The sequence below is a fragment of the Bacillus rossius genome, chromosome 2, assembly GCF_032445375.1.
Source record: "Bacillus rossius redtenbacheri isolate Brsri chromosome 2, Brsri_v3, whole genome shotgun sequence".
Taxonomy (NCBI): domain Eukaryota; kingdom Metazoa; phylum Arthropoda; class Insecta; order Phasmatodea; family Bacillidae; genus Bacillus; species Bacillus rossius.
In genome coordinates, this window is record NC_086331.1 from 95,657,894 (window position 1) to 95,684,734 (window position 26,841).

Genomic DNA, 26,841 nt, shown 5'->3' on the forward strand with positions numbered 1-26,841 from the left:
TTATGTCCGCCATATTGTATTCTAGAACGTTGCACTTTCGTTAAGGTCACCATCTCGAAAATCAGTATTTAAGTTTTATGCTATACATTTGGAAAAAAAATTAAAATCTATAAAAAAAATAATTAATCAAATTTTGATAAAAATGTTTAAAAAACACTCTTGCTCATATCGTTATGGTCACCATCTTGCATTTCGTTACGCCCGCCATCTTAGACCGTATGACATAATCGTTGCGCGTTTCATTACAGACACCATCTTGGATTCTAGATCGTTGCAATTTCCATTACGGCCGCCATCTTGAAAATCCGTAATTTTTATGCTAGAAAATCCCGAAAAAAATTTTAAAATAAAAAAAATTAGTCAAATTTTAATAAAAAATTTAAAAAAATGCAAAATATATTAATTAGAATGTCGTAGATAGTTAATGGAGAATTAATACACACTAGCAATTGTTGTGTTTTCGAATTTTGCATGAATTTTATTTGTTACTGTACAAAGTTTTTATATTTAACGAATCTTTATGCTAACATGGCTTTTTGTTAAACTTATAGTTCTGTTATCATGAGTATGTATGTGTTCCGACTCTAAATAATTGTATTAAACTAATGCGATGGATTTTTTCTTTATTTAATTGCATAACTATAACTTTTATCATGTCAAGTATTGCCAAGTAGATTAGCTGTGGGAGCGAGTCATGGCTGATCCTCTAACACATATTGGTGCCACGAAGTCGGGATTTAAATGGGCTGTCGTGACAGGCTCATGCTCTCAGACATCCTTGGGCGGTGGGTAATGATGATTACAGTGCCTTGCCACCCTATCTCTAATTGCCTAAGTCATTTGTGGTTGTACTTTACCCATGCTTGAGAGGTTAGTCATGTTAGGCTATCAGGTTACTGCTACATTTATACCCCCCACCCCTCACACAATACCGCACTGCTACGACTTGTGAGTTGTTTTGAACACCTGCACATGAGCCACAAAAAAAGACTAATCAGGAGCTTTCGCCAACATGAATGACGTATCTGTCTCTCTTCGCTCACAGTATGATCCAGATAGTTGTCGCTCACTCGTACCGTCTGTTCGCGTCGTCAGCAGCTCAAAAACATTTGGTATAAAGTGATTTGAAGCGGATAATTTCACGCCTGCTGGTGGGCCGGGCAGAAATCAACTTATTTATTTTGTTACTGGTGTCCCCCAGGGGTCGGCTTAGGCCTGAAGCAACGCCGTGGATACAACATGGGTTGTACGCCTCTGCTTGTACCTAGTCGAAATAGCGACTAGGGACATTTCGTCGTGAAAATAATTTATTTTGGTGATGCTAGTCTACTGAAGGCGTTTTCGAGCGATGACGATTCCACGAAGCTAGTGTAAAATCGTTTTGGTATGTATTTTCGACACGAGTATAATAAAATTCATAACATTTTTAGATCTTTCTCTATGTTGATTTAGCAACTCAGATGAAATCCGTGTGTAAAAGACAACCTCAAAACTTGATTTATTTATTGCCTTATTTTAAGTGGCGAAGTTAAGGCGTACCACCTGGTCTTACACTTAACCACATACATCTTTACTAACTAGGTAAATGCAAAGTAAACCTGATAAATATTATAGCCTAGACATACCAAAAAGTGTCTCAAATACATTTAAATAAAAAACTGAATTAACATATCAGTACAAATATGAAAATAACAAAAAAAAATAGCATATTAGATACACATGAGCTACCTAAAGTATAATATATTATAGGCATAAACTTTGCATACTTCGTCTGAAGTACTTAAGTTTCAAGTTTTGTAATAGTTCAGGTTGTTTCCATAGCCGGACCGATCTGTGCTCTTAAAACATATAAACATAAACATATGTGCAAACTCTATTTTTTATAAAATGTATAAAATGTTTTTATGCTATAATTTTTTCATTTAAATTTAAAAATTATAAAAATTACAATATTTAGTAAAAGTAAAGCAAATTATTAATATACTCAAAAATTGAGGTTATTTTTTAGCTAAATATAAATAGATTTGTAATATAATTTTTTAAGTTATTAAGTATTTCAGTACTATCAACTCATACTGACCCAAATTGAAATCCATTGAAAATCTACTGAAAAATGTATAAAATATCGTTTCATTCGTAAAATAAAAAAATATATAAATCAATCTTTGCAACTAATTAAGGTCAATGGTTCAAATATTCGTTGAATATTTTTGTATGTTATAAAGAATAAAAAACTAAAATCACAAGTTTGCGTAGTAAAATAAATTTTTTAAAGAGTAGGTGAAACTGTTACATCATAAGAAGTATGAAGTTAAGAACATTGCAAATAGTGAGAGTTGCGAATATTCAAGAATGCGAAACATTTATTTATTGAATAAATTACACATTTTAATTTTTTCTTCTTAACGTATAAAATTATTTTTTTAGAAAAGCTGGTTAAAATACAATTAAAAAAAAAGAGTTTTCAGGGATGCGTGGTGGAAAACAGATAAAAAAATTATTTGAAACGACAGATAAGTTGGTGTGTACCTGATGAGCAGTGTTGTATGTGTAGAGTAGTTCAGCTTCAACCCACTTCCTGTTGGTGGGGTCCTTGGCGCTCCAGAGGATTCTGTCGAACCCCACGGGCGCCCCTTCGGCCGGCACTGGGTGAAGAATAACCCTCACGCCAGCCGCGCTCAAGCCTTCCATGGAGTAACTGTCACCGACAAGTCACATTACAACAGTCTGCTGTGCTGATGTTCAGCATTCCATGGAGTAACTAACTGTCACCAACAAGTCACATTACAAAAGTCTGCTGTGCTGATGTTTAGCAATCCATGGAGTAACTAACTGTCACCAACAAGTCACATTACAACAATCTGCTGTGCTGATGTTCAGCATTCCATGGAGTAAATATCACCAACAAGTCACATTACAACAATCTGCTGTGCTGATGTTCAGCAATCTATGGAGTAACTAACTGTCACCAACAAGTCACATTACAACAGTCTGCTGTGCTGATGTTCAGCATTCCATGGAGTAACTGTCACCAACAAGTCATATTACAACAGTCTATTGTGCTAATGTTTACAAAAAATCGCGCGGAACGAAAAATGAACTTTAGTTTAATGATATTTTATAGGCAATTAGTGAAATTTTTAGCTACTTATCAAAAGACTGCGCAAATTTACTTAAAATAGGGTTACATTTTACAAGTTTTACGTAAAGAAAGAGGTGAGGAAGTGGAAAAGCACAACTGACATAAAAATGTATGATACTTGTCTCTCAAAATGAATTAAACAAAATTACTAATCAGTGTGTTTCGATTAGTTGGAGGTCAGATCAGGCCACCGCAATAACATTGTATCTACCATCTTGGTGTGGTCTAAATTATTTGCCAAAGTGTTTACAGTCAGCTATCTTAACTGAGATGAATCTTAAAATTTCTAAAGTAAAAACTTTAAACTATTCTAAAAGTATAAAAAAAGTGTGTAAAGTACCGAAAATATGAAGTAAATCTAGAAATTTGATGCTTATAGAAGTAACATAGCTATGTCGATTCCAAAGCGCAAGATTTCAAACATTATTGAATGTCATCATGTGATTGATCGATGCTTCGGCGGCGCGGCGCTCCGAAGTTTGAAGAAGATTGTAGACGCCAGGCGCAGTGCATGATGGGTTTTAGAAAGTTAAAAAAAGTCGGTTAGGTCCATCCAAGTAGGACTCAGCTACCGCGCCATCTGTGACTGACGGGAGCATAAATTTGCAGTAAAAGTTTATGTTGGCACTTATATAGCTTCAGTGTTTTCACTAATAAGTGTTTACTGCAAGAAACACGCAGAATTGGGCGTGTTATCACTGACTACGGACAAATTACGAGGGATAAAAGGTGGGTCCAGTGAAGCATTCCACCAGGTACGCCATTTAAAAAGCCCGTTACTATGTTTCTTAGAAACGCCACCGTGAATAAAATACTTTGTGGTGTACCCCGTGTCTCCGAAAGTGTTTTAAATTATACTTAAAGCTTTGAACTAATATTTGAAAAATATTTTATATGAAATATTTGAACAATATTTTATCTGAAATTACTTCATTATTAATAAAATTACATTGCAAATGAACAGATAAGCACTCGTAAAATCAGAAGTCCTAAGAAGCCCTCTTAAAAGTACTATTGAACTGAGTTAGTAAACAATTTATTTTTACCCTGAAAAACTATTAGCAGAATTTGCAACAATTTATATTGTTTAGATTTATTTATGAAGATAAAGACAATTAATATTTCATGTGCCCGTCGTATTTGCAACTCTATCTAGACCTAAAAACTTATGTTTGGTTTCAAGGACTTTGATGGTATAGTTTGCGCTGTAACTGTGTCACTTGTGTTTATGTGCCAAGTATTTAAATAAAACTCTGTCTGTTTTCTAAAGTGTCAGGGTTTTTATAAAATTTTATATTTATGCACGCAACTTCATACTGGGCCATAACAAAGCTAATATTTAGTAGAAGACCATTATCTTGTTTTCTTTTCACTGATTGACAAGTGAGTATGTGGCAAATAAATAATATATCACACCATATACCAGATATAGTACAAAATATTTAAACATTATTTTTATATTATTATATTAAATTTATATAAATACTACGTCATGGAAATCTAATTTCATCCATAGAAAGCCATCGTAAAACGCTGTACAGATGAAAAATATATTCATGAAATGTAAATACATTTTTATAGACTCGTAAAACAGCAAACCTTAATCAGTAACACATTGGAATAATCTTTTTCCGAAATCATAAAGCGAAGTGAAGATTCCAATGAGAGCGTTTTTAATATTTCTGATAATTTTATTCTAAGTATCTTATCGTTTCTTGACACGATGCTAATAATTCGTATTTCCTACTCCTTTCGTACTACAACATAACCTGCTTTCCCCAAGGAAATATTTCGTGGCAAAAACAAATTTTACTGTGCTCTGATTGGTGCTTCCCATGAGTCTTAACGAAAAATATAAAATATAAACATCTCTATTAATTCCTAAGTCAACATAATTTTCACACACGACTATCGTAAACCATACCACTAGCATACATAGAGTCATATCGAAAGTAAACAACTAATTCTTATTTATAAATTTTTAATCGTAAACCCACCTTTACATACAGCCCGTAGATCTGGCCTTGGAATCAGAAAAATTAAATTTAAAAAAGTAGCTATTTTGCTGAGAATGGATTTCAGACATTTTGTGATCTGTCTCCTTATAAAAAGAACCTCTAATAATAATTCTTACAAACAAATTTACAGAGGCCAAATAACAAATCATAAAATTCCTTTTTCTATAATATACAATGAAATGTATCATCCTTAGCATTAATGTTATGTTAAATTCCATAACTCTAATGCTGACATCGTTTTATTGTTACCTTGGTTTCTTTTGTATTGATCAGTGCATACTTGAAAGTTTAGTCTTATTCAGTATTAAATTAGTTAGTATTATTATAAATAATTCAATTAGTTAAACAATTATGGTAGGATATTCTTTAAACCAAACAAATATTTTCAATCAAATATACTCTAAAAAATCGCTTTTCACAATAGCAGCAATTGAAAGATGTAAGGACAAAATAAGTACACACATGCGTTCACATATGTATTTAAACATTTGTCTGGCGATTCGGACAGCATTTGTGGTGATGTATGTACTTTATGAGAATTAAGACACAGCTTAAAATCTCATTAAAATTTTTTTTATGAACATACGCTATTGCTGGTTTACATTTTAAGTCATAAAAATCCTCATAAATTGCCAAAATAAAATGTTAATACATGAAAAAAACGGATAAGAAGCCAAAATCAGCTGATGTCAAATGTTAAATGCCTTGGCAGCACAAAGAATTCTTTTAAAGGAACTTAATAAACATATTACAGCACATACGAAGAGAACGACGGGACAGTTTCAACAAGAACCGTTAACACAGCAGACAACACAGCGACGAACAGAAGAAACCAACGATGCAATTGAACAGATAATATTGTTTTCGTAACTCGAACAGAAATATTCAGGTAAACTTCAATATATTTGTAAATTTGTACATTTACACGTAGGGGAAGTCCGGGCAAAGCAAATAACTTAATTTTAAACTAATATCCGCATGTCACTAAATAACTCAGGTGACTGAAATTTGTTGCGTTGATTCGTTGTTTTATGTACTATTAAGTTTTGCCAAAATTAAATTTTATTTTAAATTATACATTTTTTAAATTATTTATTTTAAAGTATCATACACATTATTCGCTTTGCCCTTGTATAGGTCCAAAGCGAATAAGAGGAAAGGGCAAAGTGAATAACAATGATATCAAAAACAATATTAAGCAAGTACAATTTAGCTACGACTTGACAGTTAAAACTTAAGTAGCAAGTTATTTCTCTTGTAAATAATAAGCTTTAATTTGTCATATTTCATTTTTTTTCATAAACAATTTAGGCTGCAAAGTAACTTTCTAAATGTTAATGTAGGCCCTATTATTTATATTGCAATATAAAAGCATAAAAGTCCCAACTAAAGCATATTCTGAAATTCTGTTATACTTTAAAACATCATGCTTGAGATGTTGCAGCGTTATATTAAATTCTGTCACCTCACTCACACTCACGACATAAATATTGTCCAGTTCCACAATATATAGTGCAGGACTCATGACTCCAGAGTTTGCACAGAGCACACTGAATCCAGTCTTCTGTTGGGGGATCCTCATATGGTGCTTCACATATTTGACAACTGTATTCTGATTCTGTGCTTTCGACGTGTTTTTCACTCTTCTTCAGTATCAACCATTTTTTCTTTGCTGAAACGTGAAGAGTAGTGCATTTTTTAGCATTTTGTTTCAGTTTCAACTTTTGGTAGACCTTAACTGGAGTGCTAGTCAGTACTTCAGCTTGCTGGTATTTTCTTTTTCTTGTGTTTTGCTTGCGAGATGCAGTTGGCAGGGGTCTAATGTCTCTTGGACTAGTCCTGGAAGCACCTGATGGTCCTGCTTCACCTTCTAAAACATTTGAAGTGCCAGGGACAATGCTGGAACAATAATTGATATGCACTACTGATTCTCCACTACCATTTTCATTTGCATTTCTGTCTGGCACTAAAGCAGGAGCATAATCTTCATCACCAAAGATATTTGGGTTGTAGGGCCACAAGCCAGCAGACTTGAATCCGCTTACAGCATTCTGTGTTGAGGCAGCTTTCAAGTATGCTGGGGAAAGCAATTTAGAAATATCGTATTGGTTGATAACTCTACCAACATGGTTCTTCTGAAACGAATTTACTTCTTGTTCAAAGTATTTCTTCAAAGGCCCGTAAACAGCTCGGTCAAGAGGCTGCATTTTGTGAGTGGTGTGTGGAGCAAAAGACACAAAACCCACATTATTTGCAGTGGCAAACTGAAGAGCAGGGTAAAATTTGTGTGATTCGTGGTTGTCAAGCAAAAGCTGAATTTTTTTTTCTGGTTTAGGGCGGACATGTTCAACAAAGAATTGCAGCCACTGCAAGAATGCTTCACCATTACTCCATCCATTGTCTGTGCACGTTGCTTGTGTTCCTGGTGGCGCATCATCCAGCAGTCTCTCTTGCATGCGCTTTCCAGCAAAAATTAAGAAGGGTGGAATGAAACCTCCAGCAGCATTACAACAACAAATCACTGTAGTAAGTGTTCCTCTTTCTGCACTTGAGATTATTCCTACCTGTTTCTTTCCACAAACTGAGAGAATTTTAGGGGGTTTATTTGTTGTCGTCTGAATGCCTGTTTCGTCCATGTTGAACAATGTGCTTGCACTCACATTATATTTCTCCATCTGGTCCCATAAAATCTTGTAAAACCTATCAACTTGCGGCCGATTAAAGCCCCTTGCTCTAGCGATTGTTGTCGGTTCCGGCTGTCTGAGCGAAATTTCAGGATGCCTTTGTTGAAATCCCATAAGCCACTCATTACCAGCACTACGATTCTTATCCCAGTTTGATGGATGAGCTATGTTGTTCTTCTGGGCGAAGGCATATGCTAGTCCCATGAATTCACGTCTTGTCAAACTGTAAAATATGCTGTCCATTTCTTGTATATATTCTAAAAGTTCAATTTCTTGTTCATTTGTGAATACAGTTCTTAACCTACCAAGCCGCTCTTTGCTTGAACCTGATACAATGTCTATAAAGAGTTGCAAAGGGTATTCCATATTTTGTAGCAACAGAATTTATTGAATTAACTTCACATTCTTCCATCGCTCGTTTCATGGTTTCCTCCGACCAGTTTCCTTGGTTGGTTGTTCTTTTGTATTTATACACCATCTGTGGACAGAGTTCATTTTGATATAAAATGTCGTATACTGATTGTATGGTGTAATATTTATGAGCATTACGGAAACTATGAAAAATTATTAACTTATTATGAAAACACATAGGCCTAAACTTAGAATTTTTTAATTATTCATTAAGTGCGAGTTCCTACCACAACTGTATGCTTGCAGTTATAACATTATGCCAGTAAACTAAAAGTTTAAGAACAACAAATATGTGGTAGGATTAAAAGCACTGGAAGATGAGTGTTTAAAATCTTAGTATAAAATAAGTTTTGTATAGAGTAAAAAGTTCCTGCTTCGTAATTATAATACTTACATTTTATAACTCGGTTTTTATACAGTTCAATATTTACATGTTAAAGAAATTTAACCGTTTTTTTTACATACAGAGAATAATATATAATATACAAAAATAAAATTAATTCTAACATTGTCAACATTACACGAACAGCAGTTTATTTTCCACTGTAATTTTCGGTGTTATTCTGCTGAATGATACGACATGCACACTCGGGACACTTTAAATATCACTATGAATCATGTTTGTATAACAAAATTGTTATCAGGGCAAAGTGAATAGCTAATAATATTAATCCGGGCAAAGTGAATAGCTATTCACATTGCCCTATTCACTTTGCCCGCTTTGCAGCCATTACAGAACAACGAGAGTAAATAAAATTTACTGACACGTTACTATTTACGTTATATGCTATACATGTAGGCCATTGTATGGGTATCATATGATACAGTAATAATTATTCTGTCGTTAAAACTTCTTGAGTAGTTTTAAACAACTCACCTTTATAAAATCTTAACAAATCTTGCAAAACCTTTTGTAATTATCTGTATGCGCCGTTCCTGTCGATGTCCATCTCGTACCGAGTTCCTTCGAGGGCCGATAGCTAGCTCCACCTCCTGGGCGAGTAGGCTAGAGCCATCTGTTGTCGTTCAGTTAATACTGGCTTTATTCGTTTTACCCGGCCTATTCTCTTTGCCCGGACTTCCCCTAAACAACTATATCACTAAAAAATAGTGTTCACAGTAATACAGGGTGCGGATTCTTACCTGAGAATTTATGCTTTGTTATGTCTCAGTACCTCCAAAACTTAAAGTTATTTGCATAAAACCATTCCCTGAATAGCTTTCCAGGGTTAACTGCGCACATAATAAGCACGATACAACAAAGTAAAGTCAAATTTATGAATATTCGATTTTATTTTCCATGGTTTAAAAAAAATTAATGAAACCACAGTTAAAATATAAAATTATGCGCCAATTTTCGTAAGAAATACTCAGTATTATCTCCAAAAACCGTATTACATTTATGCAAAAAATTACCGTAACCATGTTTTGTACAAAGTTACAATACCTAACTTTCTTGTATTATTACGAACTATTTCTTGGCAACTGGTTTCCAAATTAATCCAACTTTTAATACAAGTACATAATTGTTTTCTTCTGTGCAACTTCGAGCACAGTATTCCCCGTTGTAAGACACAAGCAAAGATAGCCGCCCGGAGCAATGGTTCGCCGCTCACCTGAACGTGACACACTTCCCTTCGTGGCCCGTGGTCTCCAGGACTGGGCTCTCGAGGAAGGCGTTCTGAGGAGGTCGCATGTCCGGGGCAGTGCCCAGGAACGAGGTCTCGAAGAACGCGTAGCCGCCTGCACAGCGCCAACACCACACATGCCAGACAAAACAAAAACAATGATATCTGCATTGAAGTAGTATACGAAGCGATTACGTGATCATCCTTCGAAACGAAAACATTCTTTTCCCCACTGGAACCATCGACAAGTTCTTATTTTAACGTTTAGATCTCTACGATGTTTCTTAGGGTAAACGTATCTTACCAAATAATATAGGACTATAACTTTAAACCTTCCTGAAATCATGATATGAATATATATTCCTGAAATATCTTCATTTGTACATTAATAGTATATGATAACATTCTGGAACTTTGTTTATCCTAGTATAGTGCAAAGAAATCTCACGAAACAAGGAAAGCTTTAGTTTGATCTAAAAATGTGAAAACACACTGAAACAATTAAATCTTGATGTGTAAGTTTATCTCCTCTCTAGAGACCAAAATCCAGCATAATAGTGTGATAGTTTAATAGTAGTGATCAGTATGATGGCATTCCTGTATATATTTGTAAAATATGTCTAACAATGTCCTTATGTTTTGCGAAGATTAAAAAATTGTAGCAGCCGTCGTGGGCTGATTTTATGGACTAAGAACATGACAACCAGAAAAAAATATTTAATTTGCATAGATTCTTTTTTTTCTTCTGGTCAAGCATTGAGCAAATATTATGGACTTCTGTTTTTACAGAGCAAACTCTGACTGGAATTTCGTATCTGGGAGTGGTGCAATTTTGGTTTTTTCTCCAACTTCATGATCATTCTAAGAACTTCTTTTTCATGCAAGATGATGTCCCACCTCATTTCCACTTCGAGGTCCGCCGTTTTGAGAACGACACAATTCCCGGGCGATGTATTGGAAGGGGTGGACCAACAAGAAAATCTTGTCCACCGCCTGTGGCCACCCGAGTGTTGAGACCTATTCCATGATATGCTTATCATAAGCGGTACATGAAATAAAAAGCGTTTTAACCACACATGCCTGGAGATATTTAAGATCCGAAATATCGAACAGTCAAAACTGTGAATTTAATAGAAAGGGACTGGTAATTTATTGCGTGGGAAATGTAGACTATCGTTATGATAATTGCTGCATGAGGCTCATGTGGAGTGCATATACAAGAATTATTAAACTCCGAAACTTCCTCTATGCAGTGATGTGTGTTATGTATTTCTATATTTTATAATTCATTAAAAATACAAATTTTGAATGTGCTCATTTTTTAATCGCACCCTAGAATAGCTCGGTGAATTTGGGCATATTTTAGGTATGACATACTGCATGCCAATATTGTGTGTACTTAGAATTTTCATATATATGTGCATAAGACTTTGTTCGTCCCCCGAAAAAAAATACAAGTTTACCTTCATACCATTAAACCACTTTGCTTTTCAAACTTTAAGCAGGGAATGCACTGAAATATGGTCACAAAAAAGTATTACAAAATCCTAACTTTTCGTATCTGCGAAATTTTCAGGCTTTTCAAAATTTAATGAACGTTTCATTGTAAATTATAAGTTTATTGTGAGATTTCCTAGTATTCTTGATTAAGTATATGTTTTATTATTTTGGGATAGTTTTCTTTTAAATAAAAATCAAGAATATGGTAACATGCTGAATGAATGCAGTTTAGTGATAATATGAGAGTAAAAGAATCCTCAAGCGATTTTATTAAAAAATATTTTTAAAAAACTATTAAAATTATTCCTATAGTTAAATGTACATATGTAAGTTGAGAACATAAAACACTACATAGTCTGTCTTTCTGTCACAAAATTGCGCTGACAGTTTTTAAAAATATACATTTCTAAAAAAGACAGCTAATTGATTTCGCAATTAATTTTTTGCACCTAAAGAAAATAATAATTCCAGACTACATGGAATACCTTCTTTCAAGTCATTAGAAGTTCTGTGAAAATTAATATGAGTCCAGCAAAATAGACAAAATTGACATTGTCATACTGTTGTAATTTACACCCTTACAAGGAAATACCTATGATTCCACCCCAGGCGTTCGTTTTAAAATTCTGTACTCACTTTAAAACAATGAAAATATAGGGACACCGAGTCTCGCACGTTTTTGCATCACGACGAAAATACTGCATGCCTTGCGCTTAGAGGCTACTTGGTGCTTTGTGCACATGCCGTTGTCATCCTTAGTGCTTCCTTGTTTCTTTATAAATAAAAATAACTCAAGGTAGGTGGACTCTAAAGATAATTGTTTATCATGGATTTTCTTCATAATATACCTAAGTAAAAAATACAGTTTGTGTTTTAAATTATAAGATACGGATCAAATCAACGGCTCTCGCCAAATGAGTATGACAACTTAGTGTTCATGGCCACCAAGAACCCCACACTGAAGGGGAAGTGAAGGGGTAAAGAGTTATTGGACTAAAATGTCACTTATGATGCCATAAGTTCGTATTATTTTCTAGATGGTCTTGCATTTACTTTGTAGTAACTAAAACCCGAAGAGAAGCGCGTCTGCCAGTTACTTACCTCTGTCACTATCGTCTCCAGCACCTGCATCCTTGGTTGGCCCGCCAAGCCAGTTAGCAAGTGTGCCCGCCCCAACCTGCCACTGCAAGACGGAGCCATTGCGGTTCATCCACTCACACATTGTCAGGTCATTCTCGGATCCAAAGTTGCAAATTTCTGCAAAACAGGCAACACATATATTTATTTTAACTGCAAGATGAATGTACATTCATTACACGCACAAAGGTTTAAGATATTTTCCCATACCATTGCAAAAAAAAAAAGAAGAAAAAAACTAATTATAACTTAACATTATATAATCTGATTTATCCAAACCCAGTAACGAACTTTAATGCAAAAGTTTATGTTTACCCTATTTATGTTAATGTTGCTGAATTGTTTTTAAAATTTTTATAATAGATACTGTAATAAGGAGGAAAAACAAACGGTAAAATTCAGTGGTGTTGTGCATACACACATAAAACTTACCAACTATATGTGCTCATTTGATGAAGACTTTTGTGCCATCCTCATCTACATGTTACTGAATCCTCCACTTACACAGCTAATACAACCCAACATAACCTAACCCAACCAATCTTTACTTCTGTTACTGTAAATATTGTCAACGACTAGCACAAATATTTGGCACGAAAAAACCTACAGTATAATTTTGATCTAATTAACATGCCGAGTCGTGCTAATTCAACGACCCCTCGAACATAATTAATAATTCATCTTTTCATATGTTTCCCGCATGATGGCAACAAATTATTCCATTTATCCATGACCTAATCCCAATGCATTTTTATTCCATGCCTGCTTTATCGCACAACATTATTTACCAGTATCTTAATCTATACAACTTGGTTTTTCCAAGCCTTTCATCTAGACTCTTCCGATTTCGAGAAGGGTGCCATGGTCACAATTGTATCCACGACCTACAACGAAACCTGTTACAGCAGCGATTCATTTGACTCACAAACGTTTTAACATTATCAGCATTCACTGTGACCACTCTCCACCTGCATCACAATGCCAATACCCTCGCAGCAGGAAATTGCTCAAGGCCTGGTGGCAGTAGGCCTACTGACTCTTTGAAAGGGGTAAAAGAGAACAGATGCACTGCACTCTGTTTGTAAGCTATGAGAAACGACCAGAGGATTTGGTGATAGCTGCCAGCGATCTCTTTCATGAGATGCTATGAGAATTATAATAATTCGTTTTAACATCCAATTAATTTTTAGCCACATCAATGACAGACAAATGTTAACGGAAGACAAATTCATGATAGATAAATAAAGTTAGCAGCAAGACAGCAACGACATTAAACAATACAAACATAAAGCAATTAACCCCTCTTCAGACTAAAAGTCCCGCAACAGCCGAACACAAAAAAATTATATAATTCTCTAAAATCAAATAATTGAAATATACCTTGTATGTCTTGTCGTCTAGTCCTGATTTGTTCTTCCTGAAAAATAAAACATTTCACATAATTAACACACCTTAGTGAAAACGTCTAACCCTTAACACAATAATTAATAACTGACTTTATTTATAATCATAAAATTGCTCCATTAACCTCTACCGAATATTTTAGTTGGACTAACATCCGCACGCCATTTTCGCTTGTGATGGTCAAGCATTAGATAATATAATGTTGGTCTCACATAAAAATGAAACTTGGTCCCTTGTTGTATAATTATTGTGTACCAAACAATTTGGATACAAATAAAAACTGAGTTTGAATGTGGCAATTTGCCAACCATAACGTAAAATTTTCCGATGTTAGCATTATGTTGGCCAACTGACATTATGATATTGTTGGCTGGTGTTTGCTGAACACCAGCCAGTCAAGCACGCCAGTCGCATCCAGGGTTTATAGTCCAGAGATTGGGAAAATATACAGATGGAGCATAAGGTCCGATTCTTGGCCAATATGGCGGCCGTTTGTTTACAAATGTATCAGCTGTATTTGTAGTGGAGGTTAAATTGGATAAAAATGTCACCTCATATTATTACATTTGTATTATGAATATTCGTTTTGGACTTTTAATATGTATGAATATATATTTTGATTTAATTTTCTTCTAAACAGCCTAACTACAGTCGTTAATAAAAACAGACTAGAACAGATGATACAAATATGAACAAAAGTCCGCCATATTGTTATGAGAAAATCAGAAGAAAAAATGGGGGAAAAAAGGCTTCACATGTGACGGCTAACGTTTCATCTGTATACTTACCCAATATCTAGTATGTATAGTCACGGTGGAGGATCTCGCAATAAACAGCGCCTAGAGAGGAAATGACACGGGCCAGTTTGGCGGAGCCTCAAACACTCAGGTACGGTGCCAGAGCGAACCTGGTCGAATGGGGCCCGGCAGAAGACCTATCTCGTGACTGTGAAGCTGTCCAGCACAATGCCCACCTGTTGTCCTGTCACCACCACCGACCCAGACAACACGTCTGACGCGTGCGTCAGACGCTGTATAGGAATCGCACTTTACGTCATTAAATTTTGATACTTGTCGCTAAGCAACAGGTTCTTATTCTAAGGCCCATTCTACAATGGCACGGAAACGGAGACGGATCACGTAAACGGAGACATGGATCTCACGGAACATTTCACTATCGCGTCTGCTGCTTCCACAATGCTCGGGAACGTATCAAATGGCAACCAAACTACTCTTCGTAATCATAGCACACCCGGAATTTACGTATATAATAACATTAAAAGATTAATACATACTAAATTATATAGGTATGTTTGTACTTGAAACCATTTTTAACGTATTTAGAACATAAACAAACATGGCTACCACCGCAGCCAAGTACTCGGCTTCTATTGTCGCATGGAGCAACGTAAAAAGGAAGAGCTCAGCATTGTCGAGCTAATCCGTTCATCTCCGCTTTCGTAATCCGTATCCGTTTCCGTGTCATTGTAAAACGGGCCTAAGGCTCCTGTCACTATTGAGGCAAGCTGTTTGCAAGCGCAGTAGGGACTCGCGCATTACAGCGCCCACGTTACTGCTCAGGTGAACGTCAAAACGGTTAATTACTTGTGAAGATAAAAAAACTCCGCACCTGGCGAATCGACGGGCTCACCCACTTCGACGCTTTAAGCAGGACGCGCACTTGTTCATATCTGCTCGGAACAATCGGCAGTCATATGAATCCATGCTTTCAAATGGAAGGCCGCACACTTGACTGGAACGAATGGTCTCGGCATTTTGCTATTGGCTCGCTTCGGCATCGGGCCTGGATTGCTTTTCGAGCAACTAGTTCCGAAGGTCCGCTCAGTCTACTAAGCGACTTTGTTAATAATTTCTTTTAGAGTACGTATACTAATTTTACAAATATGTTTACATATTTGACACACGGAATTATATTTCAAATGGTGACAATTATTAGTTCCACCATAAATAAATTTTGAAATTCACCGCACCTAAATCTATCTACACAAATATAGGCATATCTACCTACTCAAGCGCAAACACCTAAACACTCTTCACGTGCTATCACATTTTTAAAACGTGTGATCCTCTTTTCGCAATAGAATTTTAAGTACTAACTCAAAAAAAACTTGTCACTTGAGTAGTATAGGATAGCCGGTCCGGAAACTGGGTCCGGGGCGAGGAGCGAGGAGCTGACCGAGCTCTGAGGTCACGTCCATCTCTGACGTCACGGCGGCCATCTTGGATGAGCGCAACGGGACACCGCGTAACGGGACAAGTTTGACCTTGACATTTGACCTTCAAAATTTGCCAAAATTGGGCAAAAATTGCCCAAAATTCCTCAAAAATCGCCAAAATTTCCATTTCTGTGGAAAAAAATTCCCCCAAAAAATCTCAAAAAATTCCACAAATTAAAAATTTCTCTTTTCGAGGGAAAAATTCCAGTTTCGAGGGAATATTTCCCGTTTTTAGTCCTTAAAAATCCCGGCGGATTTCTCCGAGTGCTTCCGATTAATCTGGTCAATATTATATTGGTTTTTTCCGTGAGCTCCTGATTATTCTTGTAAATATTTTGATGGTTTTTCCCGTGTTCTTGCTATCATTCCTGTGGTTTCTTCAAGTGCTTCTGACTATTCTGAGAAACCGCTCTCTGCATGGATTTTTTTGTCTAATGAGTCATGACATTTTATTTGAAGTTACATTTAATTCGATAATTTCTGCTACTAAATCAAAACTTGCAATATTTTTTATCAGGTGGAATTTAAAAAAATAACATTACTCAGTCAAATTAATAATATGCTTTGAGAAATCTGTGAAACACTGACTGGAAGAACAAACATCCTTTTCCTTGGAGTCTAGCGAAGCCATCGTTCTATTGCGATCGTTAGTGAGCATCCCGCATCCCGCATAAAAGAACTAAATATTATTTACCTGCAAGTAACATGTGGTGACATCTGTTGTTTAAAAGCAGAACTACTTGCAACAAGTACCTTTGAATGAGATAAATTAATTCTCGCTGATGAAATAATTAAAAAATTCTATTTAAGTAATATATCTAATTTAAAACTCTTAGTTTGTGTCTGGCATTAGTCTCAGTAACTAATATGAATCCTGATTCGGGATTAGTTGCTGTATCGAAACGTCATCACTGTAGATACTGTAGCAAGGTGTTTACCTTGAGAAAGAATGCTAAACGACATGAGAGAAGCGAGTGTAATTTGGGTCCTTGTCAAAAACCATTTCATTGCAGTCAGTGTCAGAAATCCTTTGGTAGAAGATATTACTTGGATAGACATTACAAGGCCTGTACTATTAATATGAATAAAGATAACGAAGACTGGGCTACAACATCGCGGAAGAGGAACAAGGCGAAAAAGCTAATGCTAAAATTACTGATCTAGATCAAGATAATAATTTAAAATTTAAAACAAACGAAGGAAGTTGTAACCAAATTAAAAATGAAAATATATTTACTCCAATATTTAGTCGTCTCCATGAAAATGTGAAAGATGGAGAACCACCTGAAGCTTACAAGGTCGAAGACTTTGATGAATCATCTGAATATGGCATGATTGAAGATTGTGGTGACACATCTGAGGCTGACATGATTGAGTACTGTACTGAAGCACCTAAAGCAGGCAAGATCGAAGACTGTGATGGCGGTCTGAGACCAAAACGATGGAAACGACGTAATAAAATAAATTATCCTGATCATGTTTGTGGTGCTGACATGATTGAAGACTGTGGTGACACATCAGAAGCTGGCATGAACGAAGACTGTGCTGACACATCTAAGGCTGACATGATTGAGTACTGTGCTGAAGCACCAAAAGCATGCAAGAGCGAAGACTGTGATGGTGGCTTGAAATCAAAACGATGGAAACGTCGTAATAAAATTAATTATCCTGATCAAGCTTGTGATAATCACTTGCAAGATGACGAAAGTGACCTTGAGGTTGGTGTTAAAACGATAGACACCAGAGATAATAATATTTATTATAAACATGCAAGGATGATGAACGCAACCGAAAAGATTGATTATACCTCATGGGAAGATCCTAACATATTGGTTGACAGGCTACGACTACTACATGGATCGCTTTGTGCAGAAAACTATTCGAACATTAAAGAAATATCCTTCATACTCAAAGAACTGAGTGAAGCTGGCTACATACAATAATGTCTTAAATTAAATGTATGTGTATAAACTTGAAGATAAATTAATATATTTTCTTTCCAAATGGTATCTACCATTTATCGAAATCTGATTTCTAAATAAAACTTATAACTTAAAGGTGCAAAATACGTTACCACTGCCAGTCAAAATGTATACTAATAAAGACATGTTATTAATCATGCCAAGTTCGATAAGAAAAGTAATTGGAATCAGTTGGAACCAATTGAAGATAGAGCTCTTGGAGCGATTGGAGCCTTTTGAAGCATTTGGAGCCTTTTGGAGCTGTTGGAGCCATTTGGAGCATTTGGAGCTGTCTTAGGCATTTGGAGGCTGTTGGAGCATTTGGAGGCTGTTGGAGCATTTGGAGCCTTTTGAAGCATTTGGAGCCTTTTGGAGTCATTTGGAGCATTTGGAGCCTTTGGAAGCATTTAAAGCTGTCAAGCATTTGGAGCATTTGGAGCCTTTTGGAGTCATTTGGAGCATTTGGAGCCTTTTGAAGCATTTGGAGCTGTCAAGCATTTGGAGCATTTGGAGCTGCTGGAGACATTTGGAGCTGTCAAGCATTTGGAGGCCGTTTGGAGCATTTGGAGCCATTTGGAGCTGTGTTAAGCATTTGGAGACATTTGGAGCTGTCAAGCATTTGGAGCTGTTAATCATTTGGAGCTGTTGGAGCCATTTGGAGCATTTGGAGCTGTTGGAGCTAAGAAGTAGTCGTTGCACATCTATGCAGGGCTAAATGTTTATAAGATTGCTGGCTTTCGCAAGTGATTCTGTAGTAGGATAAAAATTGTGTAATAAATATTATGTTTGTAAAAGACTTTGGGGTGTTTTATTTTTCGAACCTTACATTTTTCTGATACTTTTTTAAAATTAAAGTTGTTTTGTATCGGCCAGGGATCGAACTAAGGACCTTAGTCGATCTAATCAATCAGTATATAGAATACAAATTTATTTAATGAATTTTGAACTTTTTCCCGAATCTCTAGCATTACAATTACGAATTTCCAATATGGTGGTCTTGATGTCTGATAGGATGATGGTAGTAGAGGATTTAAAGTCTCTTTAAGAATTTTGAACATGGTTTATTGAAATTATTATTTTTCCTTAAAATTAAACATTATTGCATCGATCGAGTATCGAACCAAGGACTGGAGCGGATTGATTCAATCAGTATATTTATTGCCAATTTATTTAATGAATTTTGGATTTTTTCCTGCTTTTCTAGCTACATTATTACATGATTTCAAGATGGCAGCCGAATTTCAAGATGGCGGGGGCACCTCGGTAATAAATGATTACTGCACTGTAGCGGGTTAGAGTAAAATTATCCAGATGGAAATGTACTCTATAATACGAGTACACACACACAAGATAGTGTACTCCAGCAGGTGGTAGCTCCTGGTAGCATGTACTGAACATAAAATGTCGGATCCATGATGGTCGACAAGGACAAAGTCAAATTTCAAAGACAAAGTCAAATTTCAAGGTCAAGGTCAAATTTCAAGGTCAAGGTCAAATTTCAAGGTCAAGGTCAAATTTCAAGGTCAGGGTCAAATTTCAAGGTCAAGGTCAAAGGTGTGGTGACCAGATAATTATACTTACATGGTATCAGCACACTCTAGTGGACGAAAACCAGATGGTGACCTCCAGCGAGTGATTTTAAGATGGCAGCCGTCACGAAAAGTGCAACGGTGGTTTTAAGGATTTTTTATTATTTAATTAGGTTTATTAATTTATTTAATAATTTTTAAATTTTTTCCCGAATCTCTAGCATTAAAATTACGGATTTTCAAGATGGCGGACATGACGTCATGCTCATTGGCGATATATATGCTTTGAAAAAAGTGGTGGGAGTCAGTATGCCAGCAGCCGCCACGGGGGGAAGGATCGGTTGCCATTTTTTAATTTTTTTGCCTTCTTCGGGTTCGAACCGAGGACTCCGAACTCCGTGTCGTAAAAGTACAATTTTTAAATATTTTTCATTAAAATTTTATTATTGAATTTTTTTATAAATTTTAAATTTTTTTCGTTAAAATCGGATAATAAATAAAAAAGTTAAAGATGGCGACCGTAACGGAAATTGCAACGGTGACGTCATTATCCATGATGAATTCAGAGGCTTATCGGAGGCTGTCGACATGGATGCTTAAGCCTACATATGGACATTTATAGCCGCCGGGATTTTTAAGGACTAAAAACGGGAAATTTTCCTTCGAAACGGGAATTTTTCCCTCGAAAAGAGAAATTTTTAATTTGTGGAATTTTTTGAGATTTTTTGGGGGAATTTTTTTTCCACAGAAATGGAAATTTTGGCGATTTTTGAGGAATTTTGGGCAATTTTTGCCCAATTTTGGCAAATTTTGAAGGTCAAATGTCAAGGTCAAACTTGTCCCGTTACGCGGTGTCCCGTTGCGCTCATCCAAGATGGCCGCCGTGACGTCAGAGATGGACGTGACCTCAGAGCTCGGTCAGTTCCTCGCTCCTAGCCCCGGACCCAGTTTCCGGACCGGCTATCCTATACTACTCACTTGACATTCTAAAGTATTGAAACAGTTTTCTAATCTGGAAACTGATGATAAATTCAGCGTTCTTTTATTCCCTCTTTTAATATAACTATAAACTCAGAATCCTAGAAAACGTTTAACTAACCAATTACACGGAAGCACGATCACAATTTCTTCGTCATAGGAACTTCTAATGTTAACAATATGTACCACTTCTTCACGTGTATGACGAGCTGTTCTGCAGCTGTGTGCGACTGAAGGAACGACCCGGGCAGTGCCGAACAAGCGCGCGTCCTGTTCTACTCGCCCTTCTTTCTGCTAATCAAGTGCACGATCATCCGCTGCAACCTTGCAACCCGACAAACTTAAAGGTACGATTCCTAAGGCGCGACTCACGCGATTCTAGCCGCGCGGCAGAGCGTCACGAGCATCTGCGCATGCGCAGCATGATGCAGCTTGGCCGCGCGCGGCTGGCGCAGCGCGACGCGACCCGACTGGTGGCGGGACCAGTCCAGTCGCTTCCGTCGCGCGCCGCGGACCGAGCTGCTCATCATACACATGGCATTTTCAAGTACAGAAGACGTAGTGCTTGCTGAGTTAGTTGGCCAGCATCCATGCTTGCATGATTTAAAGCATCCACAGTATAAGGATCAAAATGTACGGGAAAATGTGTGGGCTGATCCAATGAACGAGAGGAGATCCTGAAAGCTCTTAATCGAAGTAAAATAACGGAACGTGAAAATGATGCAACTGATGTGTTCTTCAGAAGTATGTCGCTAACAGTGAAACAGCTACCACCCTCTCTACGTGCACAAGCTAAGATGCGCATCTGCAGTGTTGTGTCAGAATTAGAAATAAGAGCACTTGAGATGGCACAGCACACAAACCTGTCCCCTTTAGGAGCTCCTGTACGATCTTCATCCACTTTGTCGGACACTTCATGTCCTAGTCATTCGGCGAGTGATTACTATGATGATGTTACAAATAGTGACGAAACACACCAATCGCAGTCATTGTTACAAGGTTCCTTCCAATACAACAATCCTATTATCAGTGAAACAAACGAAACGTATATGTTAAATATGTCATAACATACAAAACTTATCAATTCGTGTAATCTCCACAGTTGTATTGACCACGTGCTTTGTCTTTATATTTCTCTCATACTACTTTATGCAAGATAATTGTACTTTAAGCAATTTTATTCGCTCTACTTAATATGGCAATTGAAAGTTACAATTCCTGATACTAATATTTATTTTAGAAATTAAATTTTATAACTAAAATTAATATTGACATGAGTGCTTTTGTTATATTTAATTTATAATTAAGTTCAACAGTTTACCTTAATGTTATGGCCCGTTTCTCTGCAGGTGTTATTGGTTCTCTTACTTTGTTGCACGACTTACATTTGACGTCATCTTCCACTAGTCCCAAAATATAATTGAACTGCCTTACATTTAAACGGAAAAACTCCCTCGTCGTCTTTCATTAAGTGTCTGTTAATAAGGATTGTGTAGAATCCCTCTTCTCGTCTTGCTTTAAACATCACATGTGCATCAATGTTTTTGATGTTGTGACTCAGTAAAAACGTCATCAGTTCTTCATCTTCTTCTTCGTCCAGCAGTAACCATTTAACAACGTTACGTTAATCCATTGCTACAAACAACTGGAACTGCACTGTGGTCGCGCCGCATGAAGTATAGTTTTCAGCCGCTTCTTAGGAATGGGGCAACCTCACGAGCCGCGCGACCCTAGCCGCGCGACGATAACCGCGCGGCTAAAGTCGCGCCTTAGGAATCGTACCTTTAACAGTCAACGACCTCTCGATCACCATTGAATCATTTTCCTACGGGATACCAACAAATTGCTACTTCTATCCTGCCCTAAGGCTCGTACTGCAATGACACGGAAGTGGACACGGGTCACGTGAACCGAGACGAATCTCACGGAACGGAGTATCTACAGTGGCCCGCATTCGGACACAGACCCATACGGATTAGCTCGGCCATTCCCAGCTCTTCCGTGCGACCAATAGAAGCCGCGGAAGTAGCCACATTTGTTTACATTCTATATACGTTAAACATTGCTTGCAGTACAAAAAAATGTAGTTTCTATAATCGCTATCTGATTTATTTTGTATCATATGTATAAATTCTGACAGTATTATGATTTCGTATCTTAAATTTTTTTTTACAAATTATTTTTTTGTAACCGCGAAATTCACTCCCATTGGTTGCCATTGTTACTTTTCTGTGTATTGTGGCATTGGCGTTACGGATAGTGAAACGTAAATATCTTGCGGGTCCGTGATCAGTTTCAGTTCCTACGGTTCCGTGTCATTGCGAAGCGGACCTAACCCGCATACAGTTTTACTCCGTGCGTGCTCTATCTAAGTCCAGTCTATTGGCTCGGTAGACGAACAGAGCAGCGATGCCGCATGCTCGTCGGCTTGGTCTGCGAGCGGTCTTGGATTAGAGTCCCGGGTAAGGTATGGCCGTCGAAATTGGTCACAAACACGTCCAAGTCAATAACCAGTCAATATAGCATCATTACGGTTGTCTTGATGCTGACAGAATAAATCGCAAACCAGTCAAAAATATAAAAATTATATAAAGAAGGAATGACCCGAGCTCCTGAAATGAGTGGAGGGTCGCGGGTTCCAGTCCCGACTAGTCAGCGAATATTTAGCTTTTGTTGAAAAATTTACTTCTACGGTCCAGCACTGGGTGTTGTGTTGCCCCTTCACCTGCATAACGCGGAAGGCATTGGCGAGCCACTGCAGTATCATCTCGCCTAAGATATTTATATCTCCTTATGGCGATGCTGCCAGATAAATAAACACAACGAAAGCACTTTGCATATGTCTATAGTACTGGTTTTATTCAGTTTTTGTGGTTGCTAGTCGCTGGCCACAACTTTTTTTTTCATGGTTTGGACACTGTACCCATGAATGGATCTACTCCCATCGAACAATCGTGTGCTGCTGGTGCCAATCTTCCAGGCAAGTTAATGCCGCTCGTTTCGCGCGCCTCGGCTGAAGCAGTGGAGTGGTGGGGATGAACACGTGACCACGTGACCATTCACGTGCATACCACCCCTCTTTCCATCTCCGCCGAAGTAGGAGTAACTCGGACCTTCTGGGCGATTCGAGGAAGAAGGGGAAGCGCGCCCGAGGATTATATATACCCCCGATCTGAGCACAGAGCACAGAGAGTACAGGAGTAAAGAGTACAAGCACACCTCCACGATCGTCGTCCTACCACCGCCCAGCCAGACCACCAGGAACACGCATCGAACATCGAACGTGGACTTAGTCTCTGGGACCGGTAAGCTGTTGCTTTGGAAATCGGACTTAGCCCAGTCGTCGAGGAGGGACCCCAAGGCAGTGCTGTGGAGAGCGACTTAGAAAATAACGTAATCGTTGGCGATTTGATGCGTCAACTCGTGGACCGAGTTGGGGAAACGTCGGGCGAGTTTTATGTTAGAAGTCACTCTACTGTTTTGGGCCCTGTGGAAGGTGGACAGTAGCACCCGAGGTCTGAAAATGCTCGCCGTTGATGTGTCACTTTTTTCTCACTGAACGAGTACGAGATAGTGAGCAGAAACTCTGAAGGAAATACTTGTGGCTTATGTTTGTGACTGTGGTGGTTGGTATGTGGCTGACATGTCATGGCAGTGTAATGATATACCCGACTTTGACTTTCTTTCCAACAGTGACTTCTAACCCCGAAGCAACTACTATTGACTTTTTGTACGAGTGTTGAGGGTGTGCAACGGAACTGTTTATTTTCAAGCCCCCTGGTTTGAGTGTGACAGGGGCAGACATGCTGGACGTGGACGTAGAGGGCTGTGGCCTGTTCTTCGCGTCACTGTGTCGCGCTCGTCGGGGCAACTCGTTTCTGTTTGGAAGCGCGCCATCGAAGTCCAGCTCGAGGTCTGTTTGGGCAGGAGAGCGCTAGTCGGTAGGCGTGCTGGTGGAAGAGACGACTCGACGAGTGAGCCAGGGACAGGACGCCCTACGAACTCTAAGGCGAGTGTTCGGCCAGTTTTTACCCACAGGGGTTTCATTTAAATGTTGGTAGAGGTTTTGAGGTTAAAATATTGAAGTGTGTGGCGTTGTACACGCAATTGAAATATAGGGGGATAGTTGTAATATTGTAAATACATGGTTTATTTAAATGTCTTTTTTGCCCTTAATTCATTTTAGCATTTGTACGCCTCACGTATTGTATGCTTAAAACATTACTCACTTGGCTTAGTTTCATTTAATGTATGAGTGTTTTCTATTTATTTCAATCTTGGTATTGTAAATATTGGAGGAAATAATTATTGTGTTTACATAACCAATCATTTTGCTAATTTTTGAGAATAAAAAGATTTCACTATATGTTAAAGTTAATGTACGACTTGTTGGTAATAAGCCAAGTGTTTTTGTTGATAGGCCCATGCTGTGCGCATCCTTGAACAAGTCAAGAAACAAAGAACATGTGTACACGTCCAATTGATTGCTCGGGATTTATCTGTTTGACTTTGTTAACCATATATTTGCAGATAATAAAATGTGGGACTCTCAAAGGCCATTTCTTTGGTTTCGCTCGAACACAACCCTTTCTGGTTTCCCCTCTCGGGGAACAACACATGCCCTTCGTAAAGACTCCTGTTTCAGGGGAACGTCCATGACCACTACTGCAGCCACGACTTGCAGCCAAACCTGCTACAGCCGCGATGACGAGTCCATAATCTTATGGGAAGGGGAGGGGGAAGTATCCAAAATTAATTTGCTTATTAAATTTCGAATTTTTGCTCATGATTCTAAATAAATTCATGATATAACCACATTAATTTGTTAATTAAAGTTGTTTCTACTAATTAATTCCTTATTACATTTTTATGAACAGTACGGAAAATTTTAATGTCAGTCCTAGCATTTACGAGAAACCTGAAAACATGCGTTATACAGTTTTGGGATAATATTTAGTACATAGCCTTTGTCTTCAAATAATTTATTTTTAGTATATCGTTCACTAAATCATTAAACAATATTTTTCCCAGAACTATTAAATCGTGAGTTTTTCAGGGCTTTGGAAAATCCTTATTTTTTATTCATTTATGAATGCTAAACTAAAAAAAAATATCTGAAGACGAAAAATATATACGAAAAGTTAACTTAAAACTGTTTACTACATTATTTAATGCTTTCAGTACATGCTAGGAATGACATAAAAAGTTGCCTTTAAATTCATTATAAACAATAAATAAGAACCAGTTTAGTAGAATAAAACTTTAATAGAAAAAATAAATATGGTTATATTGAATTTATCTAAATCCATGTGCAAAATCATTAAATATTTGAAGCAAAATAATTTATAATACTTCTCACTTAAGCCACAATTTGAGACGTGTAGGGATTACCTAGATACTTCACTCAACACCCAACTGCCGAACTTGCACAATGCATGTCCATACTGGGGCCTTGCGATAAAAAATTATTTCCGATCAAATATAAATTATAAACGTTTATGTTACTTTTCAACAAAATCATTAACGTAAATACTAATTATTTGTTAGTTTTTAGTAGTTAAGACTTTGATTAAAGATTAAAATAAAGCGATCGCTAGAGTTGCATATCACAAACTGTGGTGACAACTTCACAAAATGAGCACACTTTCAAGCAGGTGTCTTCAGAAGTCCAGACTCGTGTTATTCACGCAGGCCTCTCTTTTGGAAGTGGTAATGTAACGCGCCGAGAGCCAATTATTCTGTTCCACTGAAAGCACCCCACAAACACGAAAATCCGCCTTTGCATTATTGTGGTACAATGTGCCATTTGATAATCTTTTTTTATGTTAATACAAATATGTAGTGACAAAACATGTATAAAATACAATAGACTAGGTTTCTTTACGTATTGACGGTTTCGAATTTTATAAATGTACTAAAATTGTTATGATTTTGCTGTGACTTATTTTTTAAATCTCAAATTAAATATTGTATTATATATAAATAATTTTGGCTACAACCATGACAATTTTGTTCTTTGGTAACATTTATATCTAATCAGTAAATTTGTACATGAGGACGGGAACAAAACTCATTACCCAAAACGTCACAGCTGTTGACTTAGAAAGCTTTAGGTGTTGGTATGTGTTGTCCTCGTTGTGGTGGTGTCCGGAATATTTGTTTTTGTCACATCGCTGGGTTTCGCCCGTGCGTCTCTGTGTTGTTGTTTTGTCC

The 26,841-nt window shown here is 37.2% G+C and overlaps 1 protein-coding gene across 1 annotated transcript in view; it reads right to left on the bottom strand.

The window, feature by feature from the left end:
• Window positions 1–26,841, bottom strand: part of LOC134528800 (MAM and LDL-receptor class A domain-containing protein 1-like) — a 110,015-nt gene that overhangs the window by 71,599 nt on the left and 11,575 nt on the right. Inside the window, exons 3-6 of the mRNA XM_063362463.1 lie at window positions 13,901–13,937; window positions 12,485–12,640; window positions 9,872–9,998; window positions 2,530–2,698 (exon numbers count right to left, since the gene is read on the bottom strand). Of these exons, the coding sequence (XP_063218533.1) occupies window positions 2,530–2,698; window positions 9,872–9,998; window positions 12,485–12,640; window positions 13,901–13,937 (489 nt within the window). The remainder of the gene's footprint in view (window positions 1–2,529; window positions 2,699–9,871; window positions 9,999–12,484; window positions 12,641–13,900; window positions 13,938–26,841) is intronic.